Source organism: Thermobia domestica, chromosome 2 (genome assembly GCF_964235325.1).
Source record: "Thermobia domestica chromosome 2, izTheDome1.hap1.1, whole genome shotgun sequence".
Lineage (NCBI taxonomy): Eukaryota > Metazoa > Arthropoda > Insecta > Zygentoma > Lepismatidae > Thermobia > Thermobia domestica.
The window spans coordinates 5,433,593-5,456,440 of NC_137455.1; the positions used below are offsets into that span (position 1 = coordinate 5,433,593).

A 22,848-nucleotide genomic window follows, 5' to 3' on the forward strand; every position below is an offset into this window, starting at 1 on the left:
CTAAATCCGGCCCTGTTTTCTTCTCTTTTTAAGGTTAATGGACGTCCCGAACGTTATTCGTCTTCTACTGACTCATTTCCTATTTTAAATTGCTCATACTACTTGTAAACAGTCTTCAGAATTACAGCATTATCACCCTACACCAATTTTCAACATTTATGAGTTTGTTTGGCACATTTTTGCAACCTGAAACAGAACTTAAATTTTTCACGCGTTGTTCATGCGCAACTGACACGGTAAACACAATACCATTCTAGCGGCTCTGGACGCTGTCTGACAAGTCAGCATGTGTTCCAACTTGACGCTACTTGTCTCAACGGATCAGGCTCTCGGAAAGATTACACCAAATGGTTGTAGCGTCAGTAGTTGCTACTAAAAAAAAAATCATTCACCGTATATTTTGATCATACCTTGTACGTTTCCTAACTTTCCTGACAGGATTAGAGTTTAGCGTCTCTTTCAGCAGCTACGCTATATGAGACGTGGACCTACAACTTAAAGTAGAATCCAAACCACATGAGCTGCCGCAGGTATCGAACCCGGGTCTCCCGCGTCGAAGACGCGTACGCTAAGCATCTATGAGAGAGCTCTCAATGAAAGATTGGGGAAAATACTACAATGATAACACTAAGGGAACTAACCTGATGCATGAATATAACTATTAAATAAAAATCAAGAATGCATCTAAATATTTATTTAGAAAGTTTCAATGGGAACCCCACCTTCGTTAGAGAGATATTTACATCAGCGCACTGCTGTTTCAATCACATTTCATGGCTTCCATTATACAATGGAAAGTCATTTCACGTATGGTTAAGCTTACCTATAACATCCTGAAAACAAAATACAAAAAACAAATCATGATGGATAGTTTGTAGCAAATAAAATAACAGATGATCATTTTGTCACGAACATGGTATTTATCAGGCGTTCTATGCATAGAAACAAGTAATATAGGATATATCAGGAAAAACAAATAAAAATTACATACTTTTAAAATAATCTAATACAAGTACTTACTACTTTGGTGTGTTGCTTTGAAGTTGCCTTCAGAGAAAACGTCAAAGTGGTGAGCACCTGTATACAAGACATACTTGTTTACAGTAGATGATGTAAACCCTTCCCGCTGGTCTAATGGCTAGCACGTGGACCTTCGGTACACGGGAGCCCCGTATTCTATTCCCGGTAAGAGAGCTTTCAAATTTGAAAGCATTACGGTTATTCACATTTCACATGCTAAGGCAGGTGCCAGTCCTCTTGCCCATGTTGGACGGTACCTTACGTAGGAACATAGAAAATGATAAGACTTTATCTTTCACGTAATGATCAGCTACAATATGTGGATTCTGTCGGTATACACAATGTTTGCGAAATCTCTACAAGAAAAATCCTAGTGGTGATAAAAACAGGTAATTTCGGGAGCCACAAACACCTTGGAATTTAGCGTTTGTCTAACATTCCTTTAAGAAAATCTACATAATGCAGTATTATGTGACGTAAGATAAGCTGCCTCATCTTCTTGCAGTTAATAACATGTCTGGTTCAAGAAGTGCAATAAATTGTATAATAGCCAGAGCTCTAGAGATTCTGCAAAAGGTTCGAACAAATTGGTTCAACAAATGCCTGAATTGGATGGGACAAATGCCTGAATTTCAATGGGGTTATGTGGAGGAATGAGGAAGGACCCACCTACACATGTGTGTATAGTTTACAAACGTATCCTAAAAAATCAATATTATACAGCTTAGGGAACCTTATATATTGAACGACTCACGTATGTTCTGGTACAGTCCGCAGCAAAAAACCTGCAACATGAGCATGTAAGTTTATTGTGAAACGACGAAGTCTTTTGCTCCAAAATAAGTGTGCATGGGAGGACGCCGAGGTTTTTCCTGGTGTGATTCTTGCCACTTAGACGTTATGTTGATTCCCTGCGCTGTTAGGCGTAATTTCACAATAAACTTACATTCTCATGTTGCAGGTTTTTTGCTGGGGACTGTACAACTAGCTGCATTTCAAAGAATATGGGTTCCATCATTTCTCACTGTGAAAGTGCACACACGCCCCTACTTCCAATGAATGTAACAGCGTTTGGTATAGCATATAGGGAATTTCTATCGACCAATATATGTTGTTTTGACTGTTTATGTATCTACTACGGCAGTATATCTCATCATTAAGAATCACTATATAACAGGCCTATTCCGAGACGATTCATCAATATAGTCAGCTACCTACAGTAGAAATTCGTCTAAACGTACTCGTTCTTTAAGTTCTTATACACAGCGGATATGATATGCAGAGTTGGCGCCTATCATATTATATTTGTTGGTGTCCCACCAGTTTACGCCAACTTCTGCCCCTCTTGTTTTGTGTCTACTAACCATGGAACCTCCTCACCTAATGTGATGTGCTGGGTTGCCTGATAAAATGATCACCCGTTCGACGAAAATAATAATAATAATAATAATGTTGTTGATGATGATGATGATGGTGGTGGTGGTGGTGGATGAAAATGTTTAAAATGACAAAAATGAAAATGTCAGTGAAAAAAAATAAAATGAAATCTTTCAGTTTTACGTCCCACGTTATGCCGGTGATGATGAGAAATAAATTAAATGGTGGAACGAAGAAACTAGGGGGAAACAGGAGAACTCCGAGAAAACCCACGCACACGGTGTTTGTCCACTACAAAGTTCACTTGGTGCGAGCTAGGATCGCACCAAGGACCCCAAGCACCAGAGATGAACGCTCTACCACTGAGCCACCGCGGCCCCTAAGCTCAGTAAAAGTATCAATTCGTCTTTCAATCTTCAATGACTTGAAAATTCAGACATTTTCCCACAGATCTGGCTCCGTGCCTGGAGAAGCATTCCCATTCGTTATTATTATAGGACCAGCGTGACAGTGCACTACCATGGACGCCTATAGAAAAAAATTCGAACTAAATACCTCAAATATAATATCCTGATATCCATAACAGAAGGTGGATCCAAAAGGGTTAGTTGTGTTTGTGGATGAAGCTCTATTTAGAACTACAGGCCTTTCACTGGGTTTCAGCTGCTCCGATATTGCATCCCACTTTGTGTATGCTGAAATCTGAAATAAAGGAGAAAAATGTTAATAGATAAACGTCTCTAATGACGAAAACATTCTTTTGTAAAGAATGCTCGTAGCAAAAATAGACGGATACAGTATTAATGAGATATTTAGAAATTTCAAGCAAGATGAGTTTTCATGTTTTCTTCTTTATAGCCTTCAACCATTCCCTTACTTTGTTTTCTTCGCAGCCTATCTACCATTTTCTCACTTTTATTGTTTTCTTTTTATACCGTATCTACCATTTCCTCAGTTTTTCTATTTCCTTCTTTATAGACTATCTACCATTTTATTGTTTTTCCTGTATTATCTTTTTTATAGCCTATCATTTCTTCACTTTTCCTATCATTTCTCTTTACAGCCTATATAACTATACTTTAATTTTTTTTCTTTCTTCTTTATAGCCTATCTACCACTTCCTCATTTGTCCTATATTTTCTTCTTTACAACCTTCGACCACTCCCTCACTTTTTTCTTTACAGTGTATCCACTATTTTCTTACTTTTCTTGTTTCCTTTTTTATACCCTATCTTTCATTTCCTCACCTTCTCTATTTTCTTCGTGTATTATCTTCTTTATAGCCTATCTACCATTTCCTCACTTTTCCTATCATTTTTCTTTATTGCCTATTTAATCATTCCTTATTTTTTTGTTTTCTTCTTTATAGCCTATCTGCCGTTTCCTCGCTTTTCCTCTTTTCTTCTTTACAGCCTATCTACCAATTCCTTACCTTTCCTATCATTTTTCTTTATAGCCTATCTAGCCATTCCTTATTTTTTTCTGTTTTCTTCTTTAGCCTATCTACTGCTCCTCGCTTTCCTGTTTTCTTCTTTATAGTCTATCTACTACCATTTCCTCAATGCTACTATATTTTCTTCTTTATAACCTTCGACCACTCCCTCACTTTTTTCTTTACAACCTTTCTACCATTTTGTTTCCTTTTTTATAGCCTTTCATTTCCTCACCTTTCCTATTTTCTTCTTTATAGCCTATCTATCATTTTATCATTTTTCCTGTATTATCTTCTTTATATACTATCTACAATTTCCTCATTTTTCCTATTTTTTTCTTCATTTCGACAATACAGAAGTACTACTTAATTGCAACAATTATTATGAAAGAATATTAAAAAAAAAAAAATGAAATCAGAAAGCATTCATCCTACCAACTTCAGCAGAGATAGAAGTTCAACTAGTATACCATTTTAAGGACCAAAATATCGGAAGCCAATCAGGTTATGCATCAAATACCACCCTCTGATTGGTCAATAGGCCCAGCCCAGCACAAACAGTGGTGACCATATATACGAGGAGCATGTCAATAAAAAAAATTTTTTTTTTTTCCTTAAAAGCAAGAAACTGATAGAAATTTATTGTGATTTATATACAAGTATAACTTGGCCATTTTTTGAAAGTAGACACCATGAATTTTCGGACTTCCCTGGTAGCGTAGCACAAGCTTCTCTATATTCTCTGTGTAAAAATCTGCTGCCTGAGAGGGCAGGCAGTCCAGAACTTATGTCTTGAGTACTTAATTGTCGTTGAAACACTTCCATGAAAGCCACTTTTTCAGGTGAAGAAAAAGAAAGAAATCGCTGGGGACAAGATTGGGGCTGTAAGAGGGATAATTGAATAGTTCCCATAGATATCTTTAAATTGTTTCAACAGTACGAGTAGCTGTGTGTGGGCGGGCGGTATCACGGATCAGAAGAATTCCAGCACATAGAATTCCTACCCACTGATTTTGAATGTCACGTCGCAGATTATTCCGTGTTTGGCAATACACATCTGCTATAATCGTTCGTCCTGGTTCCAAGAATCCTACAAGAATGATTGATATCATATTGATATTGAATTTAATATCTCTTTCAGCAGCGAGGCTATATAAGATGTGAACCTATTGATTAACGTGGAATCCGAACCACATGAGCTCCCGCCCCACAAGAATTGCACCCTTTTGATCACAAAACACGATTGCCAAGATTTTGAGAACTGTTTGTGTTTGATTGAATTTCTTCATTTTAGAGCCAGAATGTCGCCATCGTATTGACTGCTGCTTCGACTCCTCAGTGACGTACGATACCCAGGTTTCATCCCGCGTCACTATGTGAGGAAAGAGGTCAACCTCGTCATACCCACAGAGAGCCAAAAATCAGATTCAGCTGTCATTCTTTGCCTTTTATGAGTGTCTGTCAGCATTTTCGACACCCACTTCAAACACAGTTTGTGATTACCCAGCTTGTCATTCACAATCCGATGCACTGCTTTCGCAGATACTCGAGGGAGAAAAACACGAAGACGTTAAGATGTTCCCGTATTTAGAAGTCTAATATCCTCGGGGGAAGGAGTGAAAAAGACGTAAGTTCCAGAATAGCGCAAGTTAAACAAGCATTCAATAGGAAAAGAGAACTGCTAACATCATTATATTTGTCGTTGGACATTCGAAAATGATTTATTAAGATTCTGGTATTAAGTGTGGCACTTTACGGATCAGAGACATGGACATTTGAGAAAAGCTGAAATATCCAAGCTGGAAGCATTTGAAATGTGGTGTTGGCGCAGAATGCTGGGCATATCATGGATCGAAAGGAAAAGGAATGAAGACGTACTAACGGAAGCAATGAAGGACGACAGATCATGAAGATAATAGGAAAAAGAAGAATCAACATGCTTGGCTATCTTATTTGACATTCTGATTGGATCACCGTGTTGATAGAGGAAAGCAGAAGGAAAACCAAGAAGAAGAAGACCAAGGATATAATATCTAGATGCAGTTACGAAGAAGAGACCTTATCAAAGTATAAGACAGCTCTCCCAAGGGAGAGAAAAGATTTAAAATTTCCACGTTGTCAACCAATCTATGGTTGAGGTGAAAAAGACACGTTTTGGCAGATTTTTTTTTTTTTTTTTTTTTTTTTTTTTTTTTAAGTATTCAATTTAGAGTGAATTTATAATCAATTATAATCTCAATTCACCTTTTCCTTCTGAACTATCATTCAAGTAGTCTTTATTGGCTTTCAGGTGCTCTCTTCTTTTAACTTACCTACACCTTACTTGACTCTATCCACAATACAGAATGTGCTAGTGGCAAAATTATTGAAAAATTAGAATAACATTTCTTTTCATATGAATTAAAGAGTGAGATCCTTTAGTAGGTTGTTGGATTGATTTCAAAAAAGATGGGAGAAAATGTCTGTCCCAAGAAACTTGTGAATCGTTACTGACATGTTATCGGATAATCTCGTAAAAGTTCTCTCTATTGCGAGCAAAAAGACACACAACCAATTACATTCCCAACAGGGCACGTCCTAACGTGTCATCTTACCACAACTGGAACTCAAAATTGCATGACCTCCCACTGCGTCTGCACTTGTACCTCTTTAACACTCTTACAGATTCCCTTAGCCGCCTCTAACGCCAAGTGATTCCAGCTGAAAATTTGGAAAACTCTTTAACTTCGAACAAAGTGACAGCATCAATGGTTTCGATGTCAACTTCAACTCGGATTGGAACTTTATTTCATATCACTGACGCCCAATACATCATATCACTCTGCTGCAGATTCTCTGAATGAACTAAAGCATCTAATGTGCTTAAGTTTCATTTCTTGTTATGCCAACAGTGTTTCTTGTGAGTTATTACAAGCTCGTCGCCAATTATTTTGAACTAAAGAATACTTACAACTCCGAAATATGCATCTCTCATCAAGAGAACCAAAATCGCAATCAAAATTTACAACACAGAAAATAAATTGAAATCTCTTCTCTTTGTTATGACATGTGCTTATTTCGTAAAGCATCTTCTGCCCAACATATGTTTTTCAATTCACTTACCACAACTGATGCTGGGGACACATCTATCAACTTTCCACCATCAGCAAGATTTCTGTCCGGAGGAAGGGTTAATTGGAATTCGCACCTATGATACCTGAAACAACATACATATACTTCTACAGGAACACTTCTACATTATAAAGTACAAATTAAATGAAAGCGTTTTGATTTATCATGGTTTCTTTCTCATCAAGACGTTCAATTAAAAGATTCTTTTGCCATCTTCAACCTCCACATTTCAATATTTACCATATACGAGGATAAGTCAAATATTATCCACAATTTTGACGTAACTCTTTTTACATTGTTTATACTGATCTCTGTCCCCATGTAGTTTGTGGTTATGCTATGAAAGTTTGATCCTAATTCGTCCATTTGTCTTCCTTTTGTTGCAGACAGATCATAGCCGCTCCATTAGAAGTTTGCACTAAAGAAGAACAAATAGTGATCCAGTTCTTGTGGTCGGAAGGTTATCAGGCGCCGCAATACATCAAAGACTTTCGGCACAATAGTCAATAGTCACTCGTCTGTTTAACAGAACCATGTCACGTGCACGCTCAATGTTGTCATCATTTGTGGCTGTAGATGGTCGTTCAGTTCCTTCCTCGTGCGTAAGTCTTGTGCGACCATTTTTGAATTTTTCGATCCATTCGTAGACACTCCGTTGCGGCAAGACAATGCTTCCATATTGTGCTGAAAGTCTGATTGATTGTGACACCTGATACACCTTCCGACCACAAAAACCGGGTCATTGCTCGTTGTTTCTCTTTGGTGCAGACTTCTAATGGAGCGGCCATGATCTATCTGCAACAAAAGGAAGACAAATGGAGGAATTAGGATCAAACTTTCATAGCATGACCACAACAGCATAACAATAAAATAAACGAGGACAGAGGTCAATATGGGCAATGTGAGAAGGGTTATGTCATATAGATAATTTTGTATTATCGATCTATTTTGTAGATCTTATTCTTTTAGCACAAATCATGAAGGAAAAGACACAATAATAGGACAATACAATAAAAATAATAAAATAAATTGTGATTGAGTGGAGATAGTAGGATGTTGCAACTCATGTTATTAATATGCCTTCATGCCTATGAATCATTTGTAAAGTGAGAACCATAAAATATGAAGGATGAGAATGATAAGTCATTTTCATATTAGTTCTAAAGCCATTCTAGGCACGAACTATGATAATATTAACTTTGAACATTGCATTAGAGTGAGTATGTGCAAAGTTTAGAAAGCCGACACAAAATAAATATGTAAGAAATATTTTTACAATTCGAGAAGTACATAGTTTTTGAATTCATGTTACAATCGTTTATTATTCACCAAACCAAATCGATTAAACCAAAAGTTTTATACATATGTAACCAATTCACACAAAGTGCTAGAAATTATATCATTATTAGGATACTGACTTGTTAGATTACATGTCTATTTAAGTCAATTTATAGTTCACTTTAGTATTCACAGCCTACATATTCTAATCAAACCCTCCAAACTGAGCACTAGTGCCAACTTTTTAAACTTTAAATACAATAAATCTAGGTTTTCAGTATCATTGACAATTAGCCATCACCAAACCATAGAAACGTTCATCTATCCATAGCTAAACTATTTGAAACAAGAAAGCCATATTAAGTTCTACGAAACCATTGTGCAGTTCCACCTCATCTTTAGTTCATAAAAGAACCTTTTTATACCTATTTTCGATATGTACAAATCAATTAGGAACTTAACTTCATTTGATATAATGTTTGTGCCATAACACAACTAAAACTAAAACAAAAAGCAGAGCATTTACTAAGAATCAAGAACTTACATGTTAAAGTTGTAATGACCAGGGAAGTTCGTATGTAGCACAAACTTCTTCACTTTCTGTGTTTTGGCATCGAAAAGCATATCCTGAAAAAGAGCATTATAACATTTTATTAGGAATCTTACAGTTTATTCATTCAATAGCTTAAGGAACTCGACAGTTCACAACTATGGAAACAAAAGTTTGCCTATGGGTTCTATCCTGAGTCAAACTAGTCTATTCCAGTAACATCCAACTACCATATAATCTTTTCAGTCTACATAGTTCTTTTTCCTATAAGTTTTATACACTCCCATACTCACTTTCGTATTGAAGCGTTGTGTCCAGGTCGCGAGTTAATTATCCCGCTGCTCGGCAATGTTATGTGTTATATAACTCTCCCCATTCGCCCATTGTTTGCGTCGTCGCAGTCATTTTTTATTTATTTTATTTTATTTTATTTTATTTATTAATTTTTTGCATCATACTATATTTTTGTCGAAACTTCATTTTCGAAAACCATCAGCCATTTTTCTTTCCTCAGATTCAGCGACCAACTTTCGCATTCAAACGATACAACAATCCAACCAAAATTTTAAAATGTATATGGCGCACATTTTTATCCTTAAAACATTAAAATGTTTTATGTTTTTACAATTAATTTTATAAACAATGAAAATTTTTGTGCCCCTTTTTCTTTCAAAACTTCGTGCGCTCCCTTTTCGGCCTATAATGATATAACCATGAAAGTGGGTTACGACATTCTGGTCGAAACTCAATGAGAAAACTATCTTTAAATCTCTTGTTTAAGTGTAGCATCATTAATACTCACCATGGGAAGAAAGCTATTACAGTATTATGTTAATATTTTTAGTTTTAAATTATTGTTACTCTTTTACTTTCAATTTTGAGTTTTATTAAATATTGTATTAAATACTGGGTTACGTCTTACACAAAGAAAGAGTTTGCTATACTGGATAATACGGTATACTTCTATTAAGGACAGCATAACATTACATCTAGATATTCTACATATGGTCCACCCGAGAACATACGAGTATAATCATAGATTTCAATTCCCTTATAGTACGCCAACAAGTATTTCACTATCACTTACTTGGTGAGGGGCGTATGTCTATTACGTGTGCTCTTTAATCTATCGGGATATTTACCGTATTTATCCGTGTATGCCGCGCACCTTTTCTGTACAAAAACGAAGTCAAAAAACAGGGTGCGCAGCATACACAAGAGAATGTAGAATTTACTGAGCCACCAAGCATTTAAAATCACGGGGAGTTTTTATTTACCTAATACTGGAATATTGTGGGTAATTTTACAAGAATAGAAAAGTTTCCATATAAAATAACAAGATACAGCTCATCTTTCCTCTTACATCTACATGATCGGCCGATCAAAAAATACCGTACATGTACTACCATCTATTGGCCAAGTCTTCCACCATGCACTAGTTTTCAATAAGGATCAATGGATGGCTATTGCAGCTGATCAAAAGTAGGATGAAAAATACATTGTACAGCTTTTTTTTTTTTTTTTTTTTTTTTTTTTTTTTTTTTTTTTTTTTTTTTAGAAAATTGATGTGCGCTGCTTACTCTTTTTTTTTTTTTTTTTTTCAATTTTAACGTTTTAGAAATTGGGGGTGCGCGGCATACACGCGTAAATACGATAATTAGAAATTTCTTTCCAATCTTCAATTTTGATAACATCATTCACTTCTCTGCAAACTAAATTCCTTTACTTTGCTAATTGTATGCAAGGATCATATAAGTAAGAATAACATAGTCGGTGCATGCTCTTTTTTTTACAACGAATTTTCAACCTAATTTTCAGTCATCATACGAACTCTTCTTCTGTTTCGGAGGACCTCGGATGTCGTTCCAAATGTTAACTCAATTCATCAGGTTCATCGATATTCTGCTACAAACGGTGTCAAACCTACGTTTATCATACGCTTAACAAATGCACGAAATCGCACAACGCATGTGGCAATATCACACGTCAGAGAGCGATGCGATCAGCTCCAGAAAGAAAACAATGAAATGTCGCTTTCAAATCTCTTTCTGCTTTGAAGCACGTGCCTAAATGTTATTGGCCGCCGAAAATTAGAGTAAATTCAGTGTCGTGCGAAAATAGTATTCATATAGCTACAATTCTTAACAAGTTTAGTTTTATAGCATGATAAGGAAATAGTACTTCGGTGTTATAATTTACAAAAATACGTAATTAACCTTTCTCTCTAAGTACAGAATTTTCTATTATCCTTTTCGCACCTTTTAAGCTATCATCACATTTGCTAATGTCGAGATTATCAAATCAAAATCTATATTTGTACAGTTAAAAAAATATATCAACACGCCCAGGAACTATTCAATCATTTTACTTATACGTAAAATGAAATTTCTGAAAACATTTTGGAGTTCGTAGCTTTTGGTTCTTCTCTGAAACGCGAATCAGGGAGGAGTCGAAAGCTAAGAAATACAAGCTGTTTACAAGAATTACATTTACCTGTAATTAAAATACATTCGCAGAATTTTAACGCAGAAAATCGTTTCGGCATCATTTTGTGGATATATTTTCCTCTCTTTCTTTAACATTTTGAACTCACTGGGTGCTAACAGTCAATCGGTAAAGACGACATTTAAGCCTCCTCTTCTACAGATGCCTCGAAGAGATCAGCGCCCAACGCTAAACCGTATCAACGAGTGAACGATACCTGAACTTTCAAACCCGAGTCTCTTGCCTGAAGTCTTATTCATGGCAACCCTGATTTTGACCTGAAATCCTTTTTACATACTGGATAAAACAGAATTTCAAGTCATTTGTAAGTGCTCCTAATGAGGATGTTAATTTTTTTAGACAATAATCTCTTACCAACTCGCCTATTCCTATATTAGTTTCCAGGATATGTCTTATACAGACACCAGATAAAAAGTGGATAATAGTTACTAAATTGATCATAAGAACACAACTGCTTTATGAATAAGCGCAAAGCTTAAAACCAACACCTTCTAGTGCGACGAATAACACACTCTACAAACAATTCCCGAATTCCGGTAAACTAATTTCTTATGTTAGTAATCCTATGCTAACAATCGAAGAAAAATACCCTATCTTTTACAATGATCCTCGTTTCTTCTATTGTGAAAACACTAATAAACCTAGGCAAATACAGGCTGTTTCAAAACAACACCGACAACGTTTGGGAGGTAATTCCTGACACCAAGATAAGGCAAAAAAGTATAGACCATCCTGGGTGCACAAATGCTTCCTTTCGGAGTTATAAGCTGCCGAAAACATGAGAAATGAACTTTAAAGGTCCATAGCTCCAATACTATGGGACCTACCATAGTCGGGTCAAGACTTCACTTAGGAACTAATATGTGCCCTATCCAAAAATACATGTTTCAGAATCCTAAGGCACTCACGAAGCAATTTTTAAAGAGGGAGTTTGGCTACGGTCATGTAATTTGAAATCCTCTCCAACTGCCTCTATAAAATTTGTTACGGAAGTACTGCACTTGGTGACTGATGTCGTCTGCCCTGTGCCTCTTCTTTTATAGCCACTTTTGGAAATGGAGCCAGTAGAGGGGTTAAAGAGTCTTCGTGACTCTTCGTGTCCTCTTCGTATTTCATCGGAGATGGCATCCGTTGGCTGCTTGGTGGTGGTTGTGCTGAAGTATGTGATGCTGTTTACACAATCAATACACGATCAATTTGCCATTGGATGCACTTCGATACCGACTGGTCTGAAGGTACTGTCTCATTTACAAAGCAAGTGCACGAGTAAGTCTCTACTTTTACAACAATCATCAGACTAGGTGATATTTCGAAATAGGAGGAGGAGGAGTGGTGGTGGTGGTGGAGGTGGTGGTGGTGGTGGTGGTGGTGGTGATGGTAGTAGTAGTAGTAGTAGTAGTAGTAGTAGTAGTAGTAGTAGTAGTAGTAGTAGTAGTAGTAGTAGTATTGGTATTGTTTATTGTTTATTATTATTATTATTATTATTATTATTATTATTATTATTATTATTATTATTATTATTATTATTATTCAGACCGTGGGAGTGGAGAATCTTATTCACCCATCATCCACAAATCGAAAACTGTCTTGTTCAATTCCATCACAAAAAGGCTAATATTATTAACTAACTCTCTGACATCACGAAGCTAAAGGTTGGTTGTCGCAGAAACCAAAAACTATTTTCTCAGTATTCAGTATTTTGTCTATTCAGTCAGGACTATTATTCTCCTCCTATCTCAGATCATCCTTCATATTGTTACCCTGTTATACAATCGGGTTAGTACTTTACTCCTACGCTTCCTACGACTCAAAGAGAGGAACATCCGGGCTGTTGCATTACGTAAGGTCGGTACCGTCAGACCGCCCGTCCTGTAATTGCTGCGCAGGAGGTGCACATCAAGGTCAGACCCTGCAATGTTTTTGTCATACAATAGTAACTTCGCGTCAAAAGCAGCGAAGTCAGATACGTCCACAGCGTAACCAGACCGAAGTCCTGAATGTCTTCGAATTACACCTTTTGGTAGAAGGGAGTCACCTAACAAACAGGAATCTAAGACCATTGGCAACTCATTTTCCGCCAGTACAAATACCAGCCACCGAGTCTCACGTTATGACCATAGTCAGGCAGATTCAGCGCAAACGCATGATCCCCAAGAAACTCCGAGAGATTTGATACTTCTCAGTCCTGACTACCATTACCCTGTTACACAGTGCATTCTCGGCCTATCTAGACTTCCGAAACAGAGCTCTACATAGCCTCCATTTGCATTTTTCAAAGAAGCGATGCATCTCGCCTATATTACTATCTTGTTTTAAGTATTCATAGTATATTCGGTAACGATTACATACCATGAAGTTCAGCATTATATAAGTTATTATGTTCTTCTGTTTGATCATTTTTTTCTGTCCAAAATACGAATATTTTCCTCAATCCACGTTTATTCTTGTAAATTGGTACCCAATCTTCGTAATCATACATATACAAGAAAAATTATGATTTAAAATTTTGTGTATGTTACCTATCAGGAATAAAGAATGGAGTCGACAAAAACACAATTTAAAGCAAATTCAATTGCGTTCATCTACCGCATTACATGATCATGTAAATATCGAGTCTACTTACCACTCCTAAGGTGAAATAGTTATAGAAAAAGTCAGAGCGACGAGACGCCACTCTTCTATGGGCATTTGGACTATGGATTTTCATTTTATCTTCTGATTTGTAGAACACCCTTGACGGAGCTCCAAGAGCACTAGTAACATCCTGACACGTATCGCCAAACCTAATTTCTTTCGTCAACGACTGCTTCTTTGGCTCCATTAACCTAGAGGGACCTGAAACACAGTAATATCATTAGACTCTCCGTTGATATTATGAACTTCTCCTAAGGTAAGTGCACCAATAGCTGACACTTTAAGGATGCATTTCTAAATGTAATGCTTTGGTTTGTAAATAAAACAACATAGGAAAATTATGCCTTTAGTAACTGAAAGGTTTAAGTTTAAGGAATGGTTTTCAATTGATATAAGACCTTCAGATAAACATATATGAGTTACCGAAATTTATATGGAACACAACCCACTTGTACCAGTTGCTGACACGCAGAAAATTCCAATGATCCAATGCCTGACATAGTAATGTACCAAAAGCTGACAGTACAATGAAATAATTTATTAGTAAGAATAACATCACGTATTCTTTTAAAATATAGATTAAACAGAAGTAACAGATTTATAATAGGTAGAATATGCTTTTTGTTTAGTATTTATTCAAATATATCCATTTAAAATTTCAAGACATTTCTTACCTTTTGTTAACGCGATCATTCTCAATTTCTTCTATCAGATATGCCCCCAACTTGGAACCAAATCAGATTTAGGTGAATTGATTGTTTTTTCAGTATGTCTTCATATGCATACAATAGCTTGTCTTCAACTTTCGGCCAACACCAGCCATATCTAGTCTTTAGCGTAACTTTGACGAAAGCTTCGTTTTGCTTAGTCTTCAAAATTCTTCCTGGAAAATATTCACTTTTATATAATATTATAATATATTTCTTCCACTCTGCCGATGTTGCGACTGAAACTATTTTCTCTCTCCTACTCTTTAAGGTAGGCGTGATTGTATGGTGCGGCAAATTAAAGATCTTTTAAATGGCGAGGGAATTAATAGTATCAGTACTTTTCTTTGCTCCCTGTTCATGGTTAGGAACGTCAATTTCTGTAGTTTTCGAAGTCCTTGGAACTGAAAACATAGTTTCACTTCTATTTTGATGAGTAGAAGTTTTAGTTACTTCTGCAACTTGTTCTTGCGTAGAAACGTGTGTTCCTGTAATTTCCAAAGTGCTTGAAATTGATATATTAGTAGTGTCATTTGTATTTTGTTGAGTAGATATTTCATCCGTAACTTGTTGTCTATTCTGGGTGCAGAAACATGTCTGCTACACTTGTCTGCATCCATAGGAGGAAAAAAGTTTTATCTTCTATGTTGCGTAAAAGCGTGCCATCACAATCGGAGATTTCTTTTAACTTTCTCAGTACAAATTCTTTGCTTTAAGAAACACAAGAATTAATTTATTTGGCCGTGAAGAGTTTCATTGGAGAGATTTCCGGAAGATATCTCTCAAGTTGTTCCTCCTTTCCTGAACTTTTGATAGTCTATATTATTAGCATTAAATGCGTAGAGACCACATGCTCTGAATCCATTTTGTATTGCAGTAGGGGTTATTGACATTTTCATTGTATTTTTCCAAAAGAGGTGCAAAGACTTCATTTCTCAGCTTTCTACCGTCATGTTTGATTCTCCACTGATGCACCCACATTTCCAAGCGCTCTTGAGTGGATGGAAAACTGAAACATCCATCGGTTGAAGAACATGAGTGGAATTCGGGTACAAAGCTACAAGCACAATACCATTGTTACTACAAAAAGTGCTTAGAGGCTCAGTGAGATGCTATGCATGACCATCAAGGAAAACCAACACAAGAGTTTTGATATTTGACTTTTCAAGCCATGGTTGAAACACAGTCATATATTCATAAAATGTCTCTACTGTCATCCAACCTACTCAGATCTACTAATATCCCAATTCTTAGGCATTGAATTAGCTACAGAAGCTGGTATTCGTTTGCAACTCTATACAACCATCGGGGGAGCCAAAATACATGCACTAGTTGTAATCAGCATTGTAATCATACATTCTTTTTCATCATTGCTTGTATATGTGTATATAGTTTTTTCTTCCTTACGAACTAACACCTTATTTCCTTTCGGAAACGAAAAGGATGCAGTCTCGCCTGCGTTAAGAATTCTGGATGGATATTAAGGTGCCTGGATAAAATACCGCACTCTCGGCTGTTCACACACCTCGGCTCATCTGGTTTCCAACTACAGGAGAAAGTGCCACTATCTATCTGTGTTCGTTCTAATCAATGAAAAGTTAAAAAGAAGCAGATCACGAATTTTTATTTTGTCTTAAATATGTTTCAGAACAACCACATTTTTTTCTGTAAAATGATGTTTGCATCATTGCGTTGCTCAAATCCATTGAAAATGTTTATGTCAGGTCTTGGTACAAAACAGTATTTTGCTGCTCTAATAAGTGACAACCCCTGTCAGCTTTTGGACCGAGACATCCAAATTTAGTGAAATTGATACCAGAAGACAAGTGTTACCTTCTCGTGTAAATTATGTATGAAATTCATAAATTAATGCCGCTATGCTGTTTACCAATGCCTGACATGCAGTGTCAGCTACTGGAATAACCCTACACAAAAGGACACCAATAACTGACACCCCCCTCCTGAAGCTTTAGAATTTGAAATTGAACAAAATTTTCCTCCCGCAATTCACTACACTGTTTCACCAACAGAATACATATTCAACATGCTACTGAACTAGAAAAAAATCATAAATTAACATAAGAGTAACAAGGTAAGTAGGCTTACCGTTTTTCTTAAGAATTCTTCTCATTTTTGCATATTTCTTCACAGCACGTAATTCAACTTTGTCATACTTCTATCAGTTGGCACGCAAATTAACCACGACTAAGCAAAATGTTGCTAAACCACCAAGAAAAGTGTGTGCGTTGAGAAATCTGTTAATGATCACAAATAACCTTATTGTGTTCAATTTAAGATAAAAGTGTCAGCTTTTGGAGCAGTGTCAGCTACTGGTGCACTTACCTTATATTTATACTATTCTTATTTAAGATAATTAATTTCCGCAGCTTGAAAGCCTCGACCTTTAATGGAGCAATACTGAAGGATGGTTATAAGTTTTAGGTTCAAAAATGTACGAGGTGTGATCAAAATATACAGTGAATAATTTTGTAAAAAACAAAGTAATTAGCTTACATGGAATTTTATTTAATCTCCTTCAAAGTACTGTCCATGGCTAGCAATGCACTTATCCCAACGTTAAATCCATGACTAAAAGCATTTCTGGAAGGCTTCTTTTGGAAGGGCGTTCAGCTGCTCTGCCGTGGCCCTGTCAATGTGAGGAATGGTGTCCAAACGTTTTCCTTTAAGCACGGTTTTAATTTTTGGGAAGAACTAGAAATCGCGTCATGTTATATCTGGAAAGTAAGGTGGATGTGGACAGACGGGAATATTCTTTCGGCCAAAAACTTCTGTTTGTCAGTAAAAAGTCGGGGAACGAATTTTCGCACTCACTCTGCTCATTTCCAACTGGGTCGTTAAAATGCTTTGTACGGATCAGCCCGAAATGTTTAGTTCTTTGAAAAGCTCTCGAATAGTTATTCGCCTGTTTGAATGAACAATTTTTGCAAGATTTTTTTTTTCAGTTTTTTTAGGTTAATGAATATCGTTGCTCGTCTTCCACCGACTCATTTCCGCTTTTAACCCAAGAAAGCCCATGCTAATTTTACCCTTAAAAGGCCCAGGGGGTGCCTCTGAGGCTCCCTGCTGCATATACAAGCTACCTGAACTCACAGCAACCATTTGTATTTTCCGTCATTAATAGGAAAGGCTAGTCACTACTTTGCTATGAAATCATTTGTCAATGGTAATAAAAGATGAACAGTACCAAATAATTAGAAAAGTACATACTTCAATAGAAGCCTCAGAGGTACCTCTTGGGCCTTTTCGTTAGTATAAAAAAATAACCCTATTTTTCTGAGGTAAAGTAAAAAAAAATGCTTAGAAAACGCAATTAGAGGGTCTATTTCAAAGAGATAGAAGAATTCTAGAGCACAGGACATGGGATGAAATATCTATTAAGAATAATGGGATTAAAAATTGACCAGGGTGCCTCCGTGGCATCCCTTCGGTCTTTACGTCAATATAAAAAATAACCCTATTTTTTTCTGAAGTAAAATATGAAAACGTATGAACAACTCAATCAGGGGGCATATTTCAAAGAGATAGAATTCTAGAGCGGAAGACACGCGACATCTATTAAGAATAATTGCATTAAAAGTGGACCAGGGTGCCTCTGAGGCACCCCGTGGGCTTTCTCGGGTTAAACAACTCACACCACTTGTAAACTGTCTTTAGAGTTACAGCATTATTGCCACACACTAATTTCAACATTTCATGACTTTCTTTCTTTTTTTTTTTTTTTTTTTTTTTTTCAACTTGAAACAGCACTTAATGTTCGTGCGTTGTTCGAAATCCATGATGCGCGATAGACACGGTAACCACAACCTCACTCTATCGGCTGGACGCTGACGCTGACTGACAAGTCAGAACGTGTTCCAAGTTGACGTTGCATGTTTTAATGGATCGGACAAATTACATTAAATGGTTGTACCGCCAGCAGTTGCTGCTAAAAAAGAGTCATTCACCCATATTTTTTGTTCACACCTTGCATAGTAAAGTGTAGGAACATTGCTCATCTGCTCCTCAAAATTCTGATACAAAATAAATTTACACAAATCATCATCATCAGTAGAAAATTAAATCATTACCCATTAGTCGTATAACAAATCAAAATATTTTGTTACAAACAATACCTATCAATAATGATAAAAAAGACAAACGACGCACTTGAAGGACCAATGTATACGATTCAACAAGAACCTATTCTTCTGATCTACAAGTGAGCAATTTCCCTTTATTTCACTGTACCATTTTTAACCTAAAATCAATACTAATGCTTCCTTGAAGATGGCAGCTTTCAATCTACTAAAATTAATAACCAAAACTATAAATGCAGGAATATTTGTACGAAACTATGGAGTGTCCTATAGATCTGGAAAGAAACGTATGAAATCATTATGCTTTTGTTTCGTCCCAGTTAACTGTAAGTTTGAGTCACAAATCACACCTGAAATCATTTGAGGTGTTCTTCAGAAATAGGAGACAAAGCTCCGCCAATGTGTGCACCGGAAGGTCTATATATCGAGCACATTGTGTATGCGCTCATTTTCTCTACTTTTCCACACTTATGAAACACCCTGTATATATCAATAATTTATAAGAATGTGTTCATTGCATTCCTTGAGAAATACTGGAACGTAGTACGAATCTCCTAAAAGAAAAGATAGAGATTTATCTTATACATTATTTAAGATAATGTACGTTTTTTATTTATCCTCTTTCCTTCAAACATATTTACACCCTTTCTTTAAATGCCCCGGCCATTCAGTATGAGAGATCCGTGTTGCATTCCCGGTGGGAATCCATGTGATTCGGATCGCACGTTAAATATTTAAGTCCACGTCCTACGGTTATGAAAAGGGGCGATAAAAGTTAACTACGTAGCTAAGTATGAAAATTCAGAGTCCAAGCCATTCTAGTCTTGAAGCCATAATTTCAAACCTAATCAATTATACCACATCTGTTGCGGTTAGACAATCCGATGTCTATATCAATAAATACTTCTGGCGATTGAACTTTATATCAAGCAGTCTAAAAAGTATTGAGACTTTTGCGCACGAGATGGCGTTAGGGTCCTAAATCGCAGGATATGAGTCGCAACGGGTCATGCCTAATTCAGAACGCGAACTAAGTAGCATAACTGTTATCCCACCGGCGCGGTAACTCTGGGTCCCAAAGTTCAGTATCAAATTTTTTCACTGTTTAAACTTCCACTGAATTTGCATTTATATGTAATATGGAATTGGGCAATCGGTTGATTTCTCCCACTTTCTGAGATAATTAACTAACTAACTTTATTAAAATAACCAACTACTCGAAAGCTTCAACAATTACCTTCATAAGTACACAATTTTGGCAAGTACAGGGCTCATAGCGGGCTGGTCTTTTGTAAATAGTTGAAAAGTGACTAAAAGCACAAGAAAAAGTGACCAAAAACATACGAAAAAGTTACCAAAAAGTGACCAAAATCTCATCATGCCCCTTTTTTCCTTTGTCAATTTCTCCATCATCTCTCTCTTTGTTTGTTGTTTTGTTTCATCTTTTCTTCTTTGAGCTTCCTCCTTTCTTAGGTTTTCTACGTATGCTTTGTAGTTACGGAAAGCACACTTAGTAGATGTAAGAAGCTACTGAGTAAGTGGAACCACTTCTGGCCTATTTCCGAATTTCTTCATCCCAGACGACATATTTAACTTAGCATTGAGAGTTCTCAAAATATTCAAATTTATCACATACTCTTAAAAAGACCATACAAGAAGCATAACACAAGACGAACATGATGAACCACACAAGCACACACACAACGTTGAGCGGAGCGTTTTCTATTACGAGAGAAAACTAAAAGACTATTATGATACAAGAATAGACACAGAAGGGTTCTCAACCCCACCCTGAGAGCTTAAGCATCCACCAACCATCCACTGTGCTTTAGAAAGAATAAAAGCTGAAGTGAGAATATAGCTGACTGTTTCACATGTGGTAGCAAGTATTGAAGCTTTCAGAAGAGTAATGAGTAACAAGTTTCTGCCTTTTTTCAATTTATTTTTATAATATTTTTCTTAGAAAACTGCCAACGCAAAACATAAATATCACGAAAAAGTCACCTTACTTCCCCCAAAAAAGTAACTTTCAGTGACAAATTTGAAAAAAGTAACTTTTAGTGACCAACTTGAAAAAAAGTAACTTTTAGTTAAAAAAAAGTGACTCGCTATGAGCCCTGCAAGTATTGGGTTCAGTTGATTGAAACCTCCGATTTTACGTCTGGTGGAAATACACCTCCTCCTACCCATTCAACAGACAGATCTAAATTACGCAAAGATGTCACTAACTCCGTTTATGTTTGCAAAATTTCGTGCCGGAGACATTTTAAAAATGAGCCCCGCAACCTTCGACCAACAGCATCTTCTGAAAAGATCCTCGAATGCACTGTGGAATCGGTCTTTACAAGTATTAAGGTTAATTTCGCTATTACATGAATCTCCTACTACGAAATTGTGTTCTCTACATACTGTACATTTGGCAGTTATATTCAACCCAAATAAAGAAATAGCAACGCACAGCAGTGCAAATTGGTTTTGTAATGTTTGTTTAATTTAATTGTCAATAAAGTTATAATAATTGTATCAGTTATTACATCAACACTGATATTAGTTGTATTTTGTAAATAATTAAATAGTTATAAATTATTGATTTGGATGTTAGTTTTCCGTTCAGAGCCAATGAGACATGAATCTACAACTTAACGTGGGATTCGAACCACATGAGCACCTACCAAGAATCCAACCCGGGTCTCTCGCACCTAAGCACGTACGCTAACCATATATAGCCACATAGAATTCTACCATAATTTACTGAACTACACACAAGGATAACCCTCAGGAATATCAGGGTCTATTCTACTTTTTCTTGAACATTTAAAATAATATATTACAACACAGATGAATGATGTTTTAATATTAGAAGAAATCTTTAACCTCCATAATATTTTTTCTTACATTATATATATATATATATATATATATATATATATATATATATATATATATTATTAATTAGTATTAATTAGACTTACCTTCTGTAAAAACATGTAACCTAATGCCCTGCGTTCGTAGATTCTCCCTGACTACCTCGAGACTTTCTAGGTACAAATGGTTAAAATAACAACACATAGGCAGTGCAGGAGCCTTTGTATCTGACAAGTTGTTTCCAGTGTATATGGACATCCTAGATACAACCGGTGAAGCTCCATTTGGAAACTGCAAAGATCCTAAGCCATGCGCATAGCCAGGCTGCAATGTATAAGGGCATATATATATTTTACTTTTACAGTAGTGAATAATTAGACAAACAAATAAGATGTTATATTGTTTAATGAAGGCAATGAACGATTTTATATCACAAGAATTCCTCTTTAGTACGAGCGAATTCAATAACATTTGAGTTCAAAAATGCACGACTGGACCGAGATTCAAATCCCGGTTTCCGGCTTGCCGTGTCGATGCGTTCACTACTAGCAGTGTTGCCAAATCTGAAGATTACAAAGTCGCGAAGTTGTGCTCCAAAAGTAGCTGATTTAAACTATTTGTAGCTCAAACATAAAAATGCATTATTTTGCAGCTATAGACTTTTTACTAATAATATATTTATTATTCCTTATCGAGTTAATCGATACATATTAATTTCCATTAAACCTTCATCAATTTAATGGAGGCACCTGGAGTTGGAAATGCGTGAGATGTCTGGTTAACAATGGTTAAGCGGCGACCGCAGTTTCGAACTGTTGACGATGCCTGTTAAAGGAGCCATAGACGATACACGATTTGTGCAAACATCTTGTTTGTGCAAACACTGTGTGTGCGCAAACATTCGGCCATACACGGTTCAACTGTTTGCAGAAACTTCAGTTCAATTTTGACTTTGATCATGTAAACATGTCATTTAGCGATAGTAATTGCTTCTGCTTTGGAAGCGGAAAGACCTGCGAAACCAAAACAGAAGAAGAGGGTGTGGATGAAAGAGTGGTTCAAGAAACGGTCTAAGTTTAGTCGTCAAAATTTACCTAGGTAATATCCGAACTTCAGATAAGTTCGACTGTGGAGTATAAAAATTATTTACGAATGGATTCAACTACATGTGGTGAAATACTGGAAAATTGATTTTATTCCTCACTGACTCTCTATCCGCCTTCTAATCTATTTTCTTCATATTAGCCACCAATTTCTCATACGCCGCATTTT

The 22,848-nt window shown here is 36.3% G+C and overlaps 1 protein-coding gene across 1 annotated transcript in view; it reads right to left on the reverse strand.

Annotated features, from left to right (window-relative positions):
• Positions 1-22,848, reverse strand: part of LOC145669910 (PHAF1 protein CG7083) — a 135,024-nt gene that overhangs the window by 18,406 nt on the left and 93,770 nt on the right. The window contains exons 6-10 of the mRNA XM_081738257.1: positions 21,684-21,900; positions 13,897-14,108; positions 8,763-8,845; positions 6,932-7,025; positions 2,953-3,099 (exon numbers count right to left, since the gene is read on the reverse strand). Coding sequence (XP_081594383.1) covers positions 2,953-3,099; positions 6,932-7,025; positions 8,763-8,845; positions 13,897-14,108; positions 21,684-21,900 — 753 coding nt within the window. The remainder of the gene's footprint in view (positions 1-2,952; positions 3,100-6,931; positions 7,026-8,762; positions 8,846-13,896; positions 14,109-21,683; positions 21,901-22,848) is intronic.